The 15,904-nt window shown below is 40.3% G+C and overlaps 1 protein-coding gene across 2 annotated transcripts in view; it reads left to right on the forward strand.

Annotated features, from left to right (window-relative positions):
- The window catches only part of polq (polymerase (DNA directed), theta), a 90,722-nt gene that overhangs the window by 18,762 nt on the left and 56,056 nt on the right, over window positions 1-15,904 (forward strand). For both annotated transcript variants that reach the window (XM_039744325.1, XM_039744324.1), the window contains exons 7-9: window positions 2,000-2,108; window positions 7,315-7,537; window positions 7,635-7,794. In XM_039744325.1, the coding sequence (XP_039600259.1) occupies window positions 2,000-2,108; window positions 7,315-7,537; window positions 7,635-7,794 (492 nt within the window). The remainder of the gene's footprint in view (window positions 1-1,999; window positions 2,109-7,314; window positions 7,538-7,634; window positions 7,795-15,904) is intronic.

The raw sequence follows: 15,904 nt of genomic DNA on the forward strand, positions 1-15,904 counted from the left end.
TCACTTGCCTAATAATTGTGCACACAGTGTAAGTGTGCATCTATTTTCTTATGTTCTAATATAATACTATAAAGGTGTACATACATATCTCCTATTGCCAAAAAGTAATTTCGGAAGCACCAGTCTGGTAAATTAAGAATTTTCTTCCATTTATGAAATAAGCCAGCTCACTACAAAGTAATGATGAGTTCACGATTTAGCATATCTCTCGTTATGTAAGTGTCCAAAAAAAAGAATCAAAATAACTTCAGATCAAACAATAAAAGTATCATGTCAGTCATTGACCTTTGTTCCAAGTTACTCTAGTACCAAGTGCTCCCATTGACATCTTTATATTCAAATATGGTTATGAATAATTCATGACTAATACATATGTCTAATTCACTATTAGGAACAACAGGTGTGAATGAATTATTCAATTTACTGGACTCTCATCTATGCTCTAAAATCTGACAACTGCTACTTTGAAGATATTTTGTGAATGACGTCCCTTTTGATTAGAATGTGTACGTTTTAGTTGCTGGAAATACGTTTACAATAAACTGAAATTTGGTCTAAGGGACAGGTGTTTGATAACATCTTTGAAATCATTAGCAGAACTTTCTGCCCTTTTGGTAAATGAAATTAATTTGTGAGGCAGTATACTAAAAGGATAGCATAGATTGTATGTTTCAGTCTGTTTTTTTTAATTTTATGCAGTAAAATATAAAGTGACACTATGAAATATATGCATTAAATATTGCTAACAACTAGCAATTCACACTTCTAATTTTTGGAATTAGTCTTTTTTCTAATGAAATTCAAGAGTTGGTTCTGCTTTCATTTTTTGGGGATGTACAGTAGTTTTCATAAAGGACAATACAGCAGAGAAATAAATGTACAGTACCTAAAGCCAGTTTCAAAGTTTTAGCCATTTCTGAAATGGTTTATGTTGTTCTTAAGTGAACGTTTTGAGGTCCTCACAATTTCAATGCATCCTTATATGTTCTAGCGAAGTTCTGTATGTAGTTAAAATAAAACTTTATTATTACATGTATTGACTACAGTGTAATTCTTACTTGCATATTTGACCATCATGTAAACTGTCAACAAGCTTGGACCTTAACTTGAAACCTCCAGATTTTTCCTTTCCAAAAAGTGCTTTGTTTACAAAGTAACTAGAGAACCTCAGAAATGGAGTAATTATGCCAATAAATGTGTAGTTATTGAGATGAGGAGGAGTAAATTTTATGAAGTAGAGAACTTAATTTTTTGCCAAAGTAAAGTTAATTACATTTTGACTATTGCCGTTAGAATAATAGTAAGCTCTACCATAAAGAAGTATATCATACATTTTAAAATTTCAAAAAGTCCTAAATGTTGAGCATGTACAAAACACTTTTGGTACAGATGTTTGAACAAATATATTCATTTTAAAATTGTCTCTCAGGAGTATTTTATCTCAGCCTATACTTAAGCCAAATTCTTACTGATTTAAGATTGTTTGAGTGTCTGTGAACCATACATTTTTTAAACAAAACAAAAATGGTGTATGTCTTCCATTACTTATTACTCTTTCATATCTGGAAATTGGATAAATCCACATCTTCTACTAGATAGATAACATAGCCAAATATATAGATTACATTATATCTTTAATTCATGCTGTATACCTGGAAAATTGCTACATTTGCATTGAGTTATTTGTAGTAATGTGGTTTACATTTACATCCAATTGAAGGAGCAGGGTTTATTTTATTTGGTATATAGCATGTGTTTTGATAATAAAGTTTCTGTGTAGAGTACGAATTATTTTGAACTTCTGCTCAGTCAATGCACTGGACACCTGAAACAAGCCTAATGTTATGATTGAGCCCATAGCTCATAAAGAATTAAGGTACCCTTTACAAGTATGCAAAAGTATTTTTACTTTTTCAAACATAAGACCAAGCTCTTTAAAAACATTTCTGTTAAAGTAAATTAAACAAGGTCAATAAAAACCTTTCATTTTGTTTTTTAGGAATTGTTGTAGTTGATGAGTTGCATATGCTGGGAGACGCAAGCCGTGGTTATCTCTTGGAACTTTTACTAACTAAAATACGTTATGTTGTACAGAAGAAATTAGCCAGGTAATACAGTAAATAAAACTAAGTACTACTTGTGGTAATATTTTGTTCTTTTCCATGTAAGATTGACTTGTGATATCGGCCCTCTTTGCCTATTGCACTTTCACCTTTTTGCAGTGTTGTTTCTGACGTACTTTCAAGGGACACCAAGTCAAGTTCAAGTTTACTGTCGTGTACATAGTAAAAAAGCATTTTCACTTTTTATGTCTCCTCAGAACAGTGGCAGTGATACAGTACCAACAAAGACACACACATGCAAAGTACAGTGGAACCTCGGGTCACGACCGTAATTCATTCCAAAACTCTGGTCGTAACCCAAAGTAATTTCCCCCGTAGGATTGTATGTAAATACAATTAATCTGTTCCAGAAACTGTATCTATACTAATAAAAGGCAAAGCCCTCACTCACTCACTCACTCATCACTAATTCTCCAACTTCCCGTGTAGGTAGAAGGCTGAAATTTGGCAGGCTTATTCCTTACAGCTTACTTACAAAAGTTGGGCAGGTTTCATTTCAAAATTCTACGCATAAGGGTCATAACTGGAAGCTATTTTTCCCCATATAATGTAATGGAGTCTTGAGTTGGAGATGGCCGTGGGGGGCGGAGCTTCGTGTGACATCATCACGCCTCCTATGTAAGTACGTAGAGTACAAGGAAGAACTCCAAACAGCGATGAGCACAAAACGCCATTTCACAATTGAGAAGGCAGAAAAACATTATGAAGCAAATGATGCATACAAGCATATTCATAAGTACAGCTACTGCGGAAACAAAGCACGGCGTGAACCGTAAGTTTATATTAAATTAAGTTCATAGACAGGCTGCCACTAGCGTTTGTAATTTAGTGCCTGCCCATATAAGGCCGTCCATCAGCGGCAATCCAATACAAACACTGCCGGTAAATGTTCACGGGTGAAGGACTGTGCTTATGCAGAGGAAGATGAGATGGTCAGGGTGGTGTTTGGCACAAACTCATTGAAACTGCGAGAGAAACTTTTAAGTGCGGGTCTTAGCTGACATTACACGAGATGGCACCAGTACAGCTGGGAACCTTCGATGCAAGAACACCAAGCTGCTCACGGAACTGACGCAGTGCACAGACAAAAGCAACAGTTCCAAAGAGTGCTGAACAAAACCGAATTACACAATTGAGAAGGCAGCAAAAAAATATGAAGCGTCTTATACATACAATCATATTCATAAGTGCAGCTACTGCGGAAACAAAGCACACGGTGGAAAAAGTGAATGTCCTGCTAAAGGAAGACAGTGTAAAAAAACCCGTGCATGCAGTTTGTCACATCACAGATAAAAGGAAGACGAGCTGTTTATTGATGCAGTAAGGAACTAATCGATGAATGAAACCTCTTATCTTTACAACGATTGACAAACACGGAATGTAACTTGAACACATCCTACAAATACGAGCCTGATTGAAAGAAATAATGATAATCAAATCCTTGATGACAGCAACATTCAATAACACTCACAAAACAATTACTGTATATTGACAATCATGTTACGCTATTTTTAAAATGTTCCCTTTTCTTTTCATAACTTCTACTTCTCCACTGCATACGGGTATATATATAAATGTATATATATACCCGATCTACAATACATACTTTAGCATAGACAAGCCACACGCTGTGGCAATTGTAGAGTCTTAAGCCTCTAACGCCGACATTCGAGGTTCGATTCGAGAGGGATGTACTGACTATGTACGCGCTACCGATTCATTTTACCTTCGCATCTCCTTGGTTTGGGACGTATGAAAAATATTAGGTTAACGCAGAATCATGTTACGCTATTTTTAAAATTTTCCCTTTCTTAGCACAAGCACAGCTGAGAAGCTTCATGCATGTACTCCATAACGCTTAAAAATAACGCATTTAATCACACTTTCAATTCCAAGCAAACGGGAACTTTTGTCAATGCATGATTTCCTGGTACATCCATTACACTGATGCACACATCACAGCTACAAAAATGTTAGAGTCGGAATAAAGCGCGTTCCTACGACTGATCATTTCGACTTACCGAGCGAAGCCTTGATAAAAGCATGGTTTTGTGCACACTGAAAAGCAAGCAAAATTAGATGCATTACAGAAAGCGGACTTTGTGGCTCTTACTGGGGATCATTGGACTTCCGTGACCGTTAGTAATTCTAAATACATCTAATTACAAAATGTTCAATGATCACACTGTTTTAGCCTAATGTACAAAATAATTTTGGCTAATGTTACTCAGAGTTTAAAGAGTAAGCTGGTCAAATTACCTTTTATGTTTCTGACTTATTTTTTAAGAAGAAAAACTGCACTTTATGTTGAAATTTTGGTTATTATTATTTAAAGACAATACTATTCTGAAAATGTACTTAAAGTACTTAAACTACCACTTTATTTTTAAGTCTGCCCAATTTTAACCAGGGATGATATTTTTGTTTCTGTTTTGAATTCAAATGCAGTTTAAAAGCTTTTTTCAGAAATTAAAACAGCTTCAGTTTACAATATTCATGTCCATGTCTATTATTTGATTCTGTAAGCCCACTAAAACCGTTTTAAATTAAAAAAAAAACATTTGCGATTTGGGGCAAATTTACGTGTGAATTACATACATTAATCAAGATTAATTCTTACACAGCCTCTAATTAATTGGATTAATTTTTTAATCGAGTCCCACCCCTAATATATATGTAGATATATATGTGTATATACAGTATATATGTAGATATGTATATGTTGTATATACAGTTGTATATATGTGTGTGTGTATATATACAGTATGTGTATATATATGTATATGTATATATGTATGTATATGTATATATATATAACTGTATATATATATATGTGTATAGATGTGTGTGTGTGTGTGTGTATATATATATATATATATATATATATATATATATATATATATATATATATATATATATATATGCCAGCAACACTCATGACAATGACAAAACAATTACATTGTCAATCATGTTACGCTATTATTAAAATGTTTCCTTTTCTTTTACTTCTCCGCTGCCAATCGCAGGTATTTTACTATATATATATATATATATATATATATATAAATAGATATGACAACAACACTCATATTAATGACAAAACAATTACATTAACAATCATCTTACGTTATTTTTAAAATGTTTGCTTTTCTTTTTCATAACTTCTTTAACACACTACTTCTCAGCTGCGAAGCGCGGGTATTCTGCTAGTGTAAATATATTTTCTTTAAAGATTTTTAAGCACAAAAATAGTTAATTATACCATAGAATGCACAGTGTAATAGTAAACTAAATGTAAAAACATTGAATAACACTGAGACAAACACCCAGGCTCCCTGCTCAGCTGCACGTGAGCCTGCTCTCTCTCTCTCTCTCTCCTGCACCAGCTTTCTCCTCCTGCAACCTCCTGTTCTTTCCTGTTCTCTTCTTTTTCCCTTTAGCCAACTCACACTTCTATTTATGAAGAGGACGTGGTGGTCGTGGCAATCAGCAGCTCCTGGGAACAATTACGGATGCGGACCGCTTCTCACCTATGCACTTAGGTGAGAAATGCCCACATCATGAACTCCTCAGGAACCGCTTCGGCCACACACCACCACGCCCCCTCGCTAAGCCGTGAGTGCGGTGATTATTTATTAAAACTGGCCTTTTTGATGGGAGCTCTGGACCCGCTACCCCACAGGAGGAAGCTGGGTTGAGAGGAGGTTACAGTTTTGAGGGACAGTCCCTCTGCGTGATACACAGAGATCAATGTACAGTACAGGGAGAGACTGAACACATGCAGAAATCATCCGCGCGTACGAACCGGAAGGGAAACGAAATAGAGCACAAAGAGTTCACAGCGAATGCACAGGGAGAGACTGAACACATGTGGAAATCATCGGTGCGTACGAACCTGAAGGGAAACTGGCTTGTTCGTCACCCGAGTATGTGGTTGTGAACAGATGCAAAAGTTTGGCGAACCTTTTGGTTGTAACCCGATTTGTTCAGAGATGTTCATGACCCGAGGTTCCACTGCATATATAGATGCTACATATATGTATACAATGATAATGTTGGAATTATGGCCATTTATTAGGCAGTCTATTTTGATTTGGATTTGTTCAGGAAATCTGGTTCACCCTATCATACATTAGCTAGCAAAACATGTCAGAATAAACACAAGTTAAAAAGTTTGCATTAAGAAATGTTTTTTTCCGATGATCTTTCCATTTTCAAAAAACTGCTTCAGAAATATATTTTTGGTGTAAAATGTTTAAATTATTAAACAGATGGAAACAAAATCCCAAATAATGTGTGTACAATGATATAATAGATTATTTCTTTCCAGTCTTATTAAAATTCTTCTTAAGCATTCTACTCATTCCTCCATTATCTTGCATTTAGTATGATTTATTTCTGAAACTGTGTGTTTAAAATAAAATTGAAATTGCCACAATTGTGTATATACACATAAATGAAATGTGTGTGTGTGTGTATATAGAGTTGAGTTTAATTTATTTTGTATCCTTCAGTTTGTTAATATCACTTAATAATGGACATATGAGTTGATGATAATGTAAAATAACAGTTATGCCAGTTATAACAATAGTTTGGATTTAAAATTTGAGACAAAAATATGTCCAGACGTTTTGAACTAATTTCATTCTCCATCCAGACCAGGAATATATGAAAACCAGTATAATTGGTAAAGTTAATTAAACTTTTCTATAATTGGAGAAATTTAAAGGTGGTGTACTATAACTATAACCAGTTTTAAAATTATTTGATTCAATCAGCTATTCAGTTTTTCAGTCTTGTTGGGTTTAGGCCTATGTAGCAGTCGGTTGTTTTCCCTGATTGTTTCTGTTTTGGATTCATTAGTTATCTGATATTGCTTCTATTGAAGATAACTGGCTAACTTTGTGTATTTGTATTTCTATTCAAATGCTTCATTTTATTTGGATTACCTTAAATAACACGTTCATTTCTTTACAGCTACGTTACATGAGTATGAATTACAGCTATTCCTAGGATATTGAATACCAGAATATTAGGTTATGATTGGACTGAAAATGAAGTCAGTGGAATGCAAAGTGTATTCGTTTAGGTTTCCTAGACCTTAATAGCAGAAGATAGCACCTACATAGAACTTCTTCAATTAACCAGTTTTTTTTCTTCTTTAATAAAAAAAATGTTTTGTCATTTGAAGGAATTCTCAGTCAAGCACATCTTCTCTTAAGGAATATGTACAAATTGTTGGCATGAGTGCTACATTGCCTAATTTGAATTTATTAGCTAAGTGGCTCAGTGCTGAGCTGTATAGCACTGATTATCGTCCTGTACCTCTTCTGGAGATGATGAAGGTTGGAAATACAATTTATGACAGCTCAATGAAAGTAGTTAAAGAGTTTCAGCCTACTTTGAAAGTTAAGGTAATTATGACTGTTCCTGGCTAGAATCTTGTAAACTTATACTGAATTGTAAAATAGATACCTACATGTAAATGTTCTTTTGTTTTATTTATTTTAGGGAGATGAGGATCACATTGTCAGTCTTTGCTATGAAACTGTTAGGGATGGCCACTCTGTGCTCTTGTTTTGTCCTTCTAAAAACTGGTGTGAAAAATTGGCAGACAGTATTGCAAGAGAATTTTATAATCTTCAACAACAAGCATTTCAACCTGCAGAAGGTAATAAAAATTATCTTAAGTATAAAAAAATCGGTTTCATTATTTTCACCATATTATTTCTTATCTAGGATCATTGCATCTTTTCTAAGGTAGTGTTTTCAACAACAGTTTTTTTTTTTATTTTTATATATTTAGTTTCTGCCTGGGAAAGAGTAGTGGAAGCTAGGTTAAGAAGTGAGGTGATAATTAGTGAGCAGCAGTATGGTTTCATGCCAAGAAACAGCACAACAGATGTAGTGTTTGCTCTGAGGATGTTGATGGAGAAGTTTAGAGAAGGCCAGAAGGAGTTGCATTGCGTCTTTGTGGACCTGGAGAAAGCATATGACAGGTTGCCTCGAGAGCAGCTGTGGTATTGTATGAGGAAGTCGGGAGTGAAAGAGAAGTACATAAGAGTTGTACAGGATATATATGAGGGAAGTGTGACAGTGGTGAAGTCTGTGCTAGGAGTAACGAATGCATTCAACGTGGAGGTGGGATTACATCAGGGATCAGCTCTGAGCCCTTTCTTATTTGCAATGGTGATGGACAGGTTGACAGACGAGATTAGACAGGAGTCCCCATGGACTATGATCTTTGATGAGATTGTGATCTGTAGCAATAGTAGGGAGCAGGTTGAGGAGACCCTGGAGTGGTGGAGATATGCTCTAGAGAGGAGAGAAATGAAGGTCAATAGGAACAAGACAAAATACATGTGAGTAAATGAGAGGGAGGTCAGTGGAATAGTGAGGATGCAGGGAGTAGAGTTGGCAAAGGTGGAGGAGTTTAAATACTTGGGATCAACAGTATAGAGTAATGGGGAATGTGCAAGGGAGGTGAAAAAGAGAGTGCAGGCATGGTGGAAAAGAGTGTCAGGAGTAATATGTGACAGACGGGTATCGGCAAGAGTCAAAGGGAAGGTCTACAGGATGGTAGTGAGAGCAGCTATGTTATATGGGTTGGTAATGGTGGCACTGACCAGAAAGCAGGAGACAGAGCTGGAGGTAGCAAATTTAAAGATGCTAAGATATGCATTGGGTGTGACAAGGATGGATAGGATTAGAAATGAGTACATTAGAGGGTCAGCTGAAGTTGGACGGTTGGGAGACAAACTCAGAGAGGCGAGATTGCGTTGGTTTGGACATGTACAGAGGAGAGATGCTGAGTATATTGGGAGAAGGATGTTAAGGATAGAGCTGCCAGGTAAGAGGAAGGCCTAAGTGAAGGTTTATGGATGTTGTGTGAGAGGACATGCAGGTGATGGGTGTAACAGAACAAGATGCAGAGGACAGAAAGAGATGGAAGAAGATGATCCGCTGTGGCGACCCCTAACGGGAGCAGCCAAAAGAAGAATTTGTTTCTGCATGGAACATCACTAAATTAAGTTTAAAGGAAAACAAAGTACACCATACTGTAAATTAAAACCCCAGTGGATCAGCCAGTTAATAATACATAAACAATACTGCCATAACAGTTGTCCAAGATGAGTTTGGGTGATGTGAAATTAAACAACAGAGAGAGAGTTAAACCTAGTAGATACTGTATATCTTATGATGCATATATATTAAAAGTCATTCATAATATTTACAAAACTTCATTTTGACGCGACTATGTTTTAGTGTATCAACCTTACTAAGTGTGGCAAAGTAAAGAAGAGCCAAGCAAATCAACACCTTTTAGAATTCAAAATACTTGAGTTTCTAGCACTAGTAGTATCAAAAATTGTACTAGTTCACATTCTTAAAACACATGTAAGCCAAATGTGCATTTGCATGCTGCTTTTTACAATCTATCCTCAATATAATCACACTTTCTTTCAGGTATTTTAATGATGTGGCAACACCATTTAACTCTGTATGCAGTCATTTTTTTTAAATAATACTCATCAGTAATTTATTGTTGTTTTGTAGCATTATCATAAAGCTGTAATTTTAGATAGGAAATAGTTAAAATGAAAGATTGTTTAAACTGACAAATGATATCATCATAATCATTTTATTTTTGCTTTTCCTTATGATGATTGCAGTAACAATACTCTAAACTGCACTGACCAGACCTCCCTGTCCTTATCAACAAAGTATAAATAAACAACACTGACACTCTCCTATGACTCATGTTTAAAGACAAAGAATCAGTCTGATGTTCCACAGTCAGCATGGAATCCTTGTAGTTCTTGAATCTGACTGACTGTCCATTCTTGTACCCTGGTGTAGTTTTTACCAGGGCGGCTGAAGAGTGTGACTCCACAGTAACTGAAACATGCATTTTTGAACCCCTTTTAAAGACGAGAGCCATCACACCAGTCTGCCAGTTCTGATGCACTTTCCTCAATACTGAAGTGATGTGTTTACATTTTTAAAACATGCAGTACTTTTAATCTTTTTGATTGGATTTAATTTACCTATGGTACAGAGTTTTTCATTTGCTGCAGTAACCTCGGGCACAAAGATTATACAGATGACTAAATGCCAATCACTGCTTTAGAACTGCCTTCTCCGAGGCAGGTGTATACACTGGGTTCATAAGTTACATTAAGTATTCCTTTCATCTCTCAATGATATATCCTGTTTCCGTTAGTGTTTGCCCACCTTTGCTGAAAGCAACATCAGAGGTTCTGTCGTGAATTATATTTTTTTTTTAATTGAGCCCCATCTAAACTGTGCAACATTAATTCTCAATGTCCTCAACAAACATCACACATACAGGGATCTTCATATTAATCGTGCTGTATTAAAGAAATCTCATCTAATTTGTAGTCTTCCCAACAAACTTTCATAGAAGTATAAACTGTGCCATAGTTAAACAAAACAGGATAACTAGGAGCCCAGTTGTTTCATGCAGACAAATGGATGTGGTGATCATATGCAAGTATACTCAAACAAAGGGAAGCTCAGTGTTTCTATCTGTCTACAGTAATAACATTACTATACTATCCTTTGAAACAAGAATAACGACTGTCCAGGACAGAATAAAAGAAATAAATGCTTTAAGATGATCATTTACTAAAGATTCTAGAACTTTTGCTGGACATGACAATTTAGAAATTGGTCTATAATTATTGAGACAAAGTATTTCTCCTCCTTTGCTCTCAAGTGCGCAAGTGAAGCAGCCATCACTGTTTCAGTCTCATGTAGAGATGGGGAAATAATATCGAAGTGTCAAAGCTTGTGTCAGTCAATCTGAAGCTTAGTGAGTCGAATCACCTTGTTGGAGCTTGGGTCAAAAACACAGCTGTCACGTGACCTGTGATGTTTGATAATTTGAACGGCATCAGTGTTTCACAGTTGCTTCATTGGTTTGACAGTGTTTCGTTGGTTGAACAGGTCGCCTCTATAAATGCATCATTCTCATTCAACAATGTTGGCTTGTGAGGAGAGGGAGAGATTTGGAGAGCTTTGGTGACAGATGGCGACTAACCGCGGAAAATGGCATTCAAAAGTTAAATAGTATAAATAGACAAGGACCTTAGCAGAATATGATGAACGCAGACTTTTCTGATCTTTTACTGGTGACATGAGACTGAAACAGTGAGTGCTGCTTCACTTGCGCTCTTGAGAGCTTGCCTTGACCTCAGTTAACCACCAGATGTCGCTGTTCATACTGGGGCTGGGGCTGAGGCTTCAAAGCTTCTAATCTTTTTCGGCACAAATAGAAAGAAAGCATCTCAAAGCTTTATGAGGCTTCATTTTCCCATCACTAGCTCTATGGTTTTTTGTATCAGGACATAATTTAAAAAAACATCTGGTCCTTACCAGGTTCTAAAATAATTTAAATCTAACCCTCAGGTATAAAACAACACAAAACAGATTCCACTGTGTCATTATTTATTTACCAAAAATTAAGCCAAAATGGAGAAGCCATGTGTTAAAAACTAAGTACACCCCATGATTCAATAGCTTGTATCCACCTTTAGCAGCAATAACTTGGAAGTCATTATTTTCTGTATAACATTATCAGTCTCTCACGTCATGGTGGAGGAATTTTGACCCCCTCTTCTTTACAACATTTCTTTATTTCATTGAGGTTTACAGGTTTTTGTTTATGCACAGCTCTCTTAAGGGCCCATCACAGCATTTCAATTGGGTTGATGTTTGGACTTTGACTGGGCCATTGAAATAATTAGATTCTTTTCTTTTTCAGCCATTCTGTTATTGATTTGCTGATGTGCTTGGGATCATTCTCTTGTTACATGACCCAATTTCGAACAAGCTTTAGCTGTCAGACAAATGTCCTCACTTTTGACTCTAGAATACTTAGGTATACTGGGGAGTTCGTGGATGACTCAATGACTGCAAGGTGCCTAGTTCCTGTGGCTGCAAAACGAGCCCAAATTATCACCCCTCCACCACCATACTTGACAGCTGGTATGAGATGTTTGTGTTGTTATGCTGTGTGTGGTGTCACAAGAACGAGACATGGACAGATAAAGAGTTGGGGCAGCCACCCGTATAATGTAGTATCCTGGCTGCAAAAGGTCGTTTTATCAAAACAATCAGCACTGAAGTGCATTCAACCGAGTCCAGTACAAGACTGAGGAAACAAAGGAAAAGGGGCAGGTTTTAAAGGGGGAGACAGGAAGTGAGGTCATATGGATCTGGCATGTGGTCTTCCACCATTGGTTCATAGCCGGAGGTGACATCAGAGGGACTGGAGCTGGTGTGGCCGACTTCCATTGGCTCAGTCCCGGAAGTGATGTCAGGAGAGCCAGGTGAAATCCCGGGATGGTCTACAGGCAAGGGAGAAAAGAGTCAGTGCACTCTGCCACACCCCGGCATGCCTCCGAACTGCCTTCACTCAAGCCCTTTAGCTGTCTCCCATGCGCACGTGTGTGACAAGGCCCCCCCCTTAGCCCAGACCCGGCGGGTCGGGCGACCCTAACCGAGAGGTCGTGAACCCGAGATAGAGCATCAGCGTTGGCATGGAGCCCGATGATGAACGAGCGAAAACTTACGGCTGCAGGTCAAGAAACCACCGGGTGACCCGCGGATTCGACTCCTTGTGGAGGGCCATCCACTGTAGAGGTGCATGGTCCGTGACAAGGGTGAATTCCCGGCCCAACAGGTAGTACCTAAGCTGAGTAATCGCCCATTTAATCGCCAGAGCCTCCCTCTCCACCGCAGCATACCTGGTCTCCGGTCCAACAGTTTCCGCTCAGGAACATGATGGGGTGCTCCACACCATCGACGCTTTGGCTCAGCACGGCCCAGGCCTGTGTCCGAAGCGTCCGTCTGGAGGATGAAAGGCAAAGAAAAGTTAGGTGCCATCAAAATAGGTGTGGACGTAAGGGCCTGCTTTAAGTCACCAAATGCAGCCCCTGTTTTTTCAGTCCATGCCACAATGTTTGGGGCCCTCTTCTTTGTTAAATCAGTCAAGGCGCCGCTCTCCAAAACCGGGTACAAACCGGCGGTAGTACCCGCTAACCCGAAAGGCTTGGACCTGCCGCTTGGTTCATGGACGGGCCATTTCAGAATGGCATCAATTTTGGAGCACTGTGGCCTTACGGTACCCCGACCCACCAGGTAGCCTAAATATTTGGCTTCGCTTAATCCAAAGAAGCATTTCTTGGGATTAATCCGGAGCCCGGCCTCACCAAGTGTCCGTAATACCGCTTGGACATGCTGTAGGTGTTCCTTCCATGTGCTGGAATAGATGACCACGCCATCCAGGTAGGCAGCACTGTATGAGTTATGAGGCGAAGCACTTTGTCCACCAGACGCTGAAAGGTTGCTGGAGCCCGTGTAACCCAAATGGAAGGACACGATACTGCCAGTGTCCGCTAGGGGTACTAAACGCGTTTTTCCTTCGGAGTCCGTTAAAGGAACCTGCCAGTACCCTTTCGTCATGTCAAGTGTGGTCAGGTATTGAGCCTGTCCAAGCCTCTCGAGGAGGTCGCCCACGCGTGGCATTGGATAGGCATCAAATTGGGAGACTTGATTAAGCCGGGAAGTCATTGCAGAACCTCCAACTCCGCCAGGCTTACCGACGAGCACAATGGGGCTGGACCAGGGACTATAACTTTCCTCAATCACACCTAGCTCCAGCATGCGCTTGATCTCAAGCTCCACTTCAGCCTTTTGCCTCGGGAAGACGATAGGCGTTCTCGGACAACAACCCCGGCTCTGTCACGATGTTGTGCTCAATCAGAGAGGTCCTTCCAGGGTTCTCACTGACTACCTCCCGAACGGTCCGGATAACTGTTTCCAGCTCCTGCCGCTGTCTGGGACTTAAGTCCGTGCCGAAGTTAAGGTCGTGTGTGTGAGCGAAGAGTGAGCGGGGCTGGCCGGAGGAGGGATCGGGGTCCCTGTCCTTCCACGGTTTCAGCAGGTTCACATGATAAACCCGCTCCTTTGGCCGACGATTGGGTTGACTCACCAAATAGTCGACCAGTCCCTTCCTCTCCTTAACTTCGAGGGGCCCTGCCAGTGGGCAAGCAATTTAGAGTGGGAGGTAGGCACTAGGACCATGACCCGATCTCCGGGCGGAACTCCCGAAGAGACGTGCGCGTTGTAGTACCGGCCTGTGCTGCTTGAGCCTCCTCCATGTGACTTTTAAGGACAGGCGAATCTTTCCAAATCTATCGCGTAACTGCGCGATATACTCCAGTATGTTTGTGGAGGGAAGAGCCTCTTCTTCCCAGCCTTCTTTCAAAATATCTAATATGCCCCGAGGTTGTCGCCCGTACAGTAGTTCAAAAGGGGAGAACCCCGTGGAGGCTTGTGGGACTTCCCGATAGGCAAAAAGGACGAGGGGGAGGAGCTGATCCCAGTTCCTTCCATCCTCGCTGACCACCTTACGCAGCATTTGCTTGAGAGTTTGATTAAACCTCTCTACTAATCCGTCGGTTTGAGGATGATACACCGAGGTCTTTAAATGCTTTATTTTCAGTAATCTGGCAGTCTCCTTGAACGTCTCCGAGGTGAAGGGGGTCCCCTGGTCTGTCAAGACTTCTTTGGGATCCCCACGCTACAGTGCTGAATACCCCTAGTATTCCTCGTCTCCAGTATACCCCTAGCAGCCTCGTCTCCTGCCCGTCATGCATTGCTACACGGTAAAGGAGGTCATTATCTAGCACAAAGTAGGGGCCCTGTGGCATCGACTGACTAGTGCGCTGGCCATTGACAAGGACCACTGCATTTTTTACAAACTTCAGGGAGTCGTCATTCCATTGCTCCCTTCTAAAAGAAGCCGGTGTTTCTTTAAATTGGAACCGCAACACGGAGAGAGGGTCAGCGTCGACCTCAATGGGCGGTTTCCCTCCCGCTCCGCGCGGCGTTGGTGGATGACGTGTTAGCCCGCGACGGCCCGGGAGTTGCCACGTCAGTCAGGGCGACCACTTCATCTCTCTCTGCTGGCTGATTACACGGCGTGGAGGCAGCTTGAGACGGGTTATCTCCGTCCATAACGAGGCCCAAATTAACCCCGGGAGTGGTATGTGTCTCACCGCTTTTGATTTTAGACCAGTCCCCCTAGTATCACAGGGTGTGGAGGATCAGGTAGGACCGCTACGGTGAGTTTACGAACTGACCCTCCGTAACTGATGACACAAGCAGCGGACCTGTACCAGCGGATGTCTCCGTGGACACAGGTTATACCAGTCTTAAATTTTAGCCACTGATGCGGTTGCACAAAGCGGCGGGCAACAATGGAAATGTTGCTGCCGGAGTCTAACAAACCTGTGGTCTTGTGTCCGTTGACGATCACCACGCCAGTATGTGGGACCGCCAACGGATTAGCCAGAGCACACCAACCCCTCCTCGCCCTCCACCTGCATTCCTCCTTGCCTCCAAGCAGTTTGCGCGCCCGCGGCACCGCGGACGCCAATACGAGCTCCGGATTGTACAGGGAGGGGCTAGGTCTTGGAACGTACCCCGGCTGAGTTTGACATGAGGACGGTTTTGCTCCCCCAGAGTGTGAGGCCGCCTCTGTGTTCCATAAGCTCTATGAGCTCAGACATGTTCTTAAACTGCTTGCCCCAAACCGGCTGGGTGAAGCCACGGGGAAGCGCTTCCAGGAGCAGATAGCAAGCTACCTGCTCTATTATTTGGTAGGGCGTGTTTTCAAATGGCCGTAGCCAATGCCCTACCATTGCCCATAAGGACCAGGCTTGTTTGTTGGTCGGCCGCTCAGGGTCCAA

The sequence above is a fragment of the Polypterus senegalus genome, chromosome 2 (assembly GCF_016835505.1).
Source record: "Polypterus senegalus isolate Bchr_013 chromosome 2, ASM1683550v1, whole genome shotgun sequence".
Taxonomy (NCBI): domain Eukaryota; kingdom Metazoa; phylum Chordata; class Cladistia; order Polypteriformes; family Polypteridae; genus Polypterus; species Polypterus senegalus.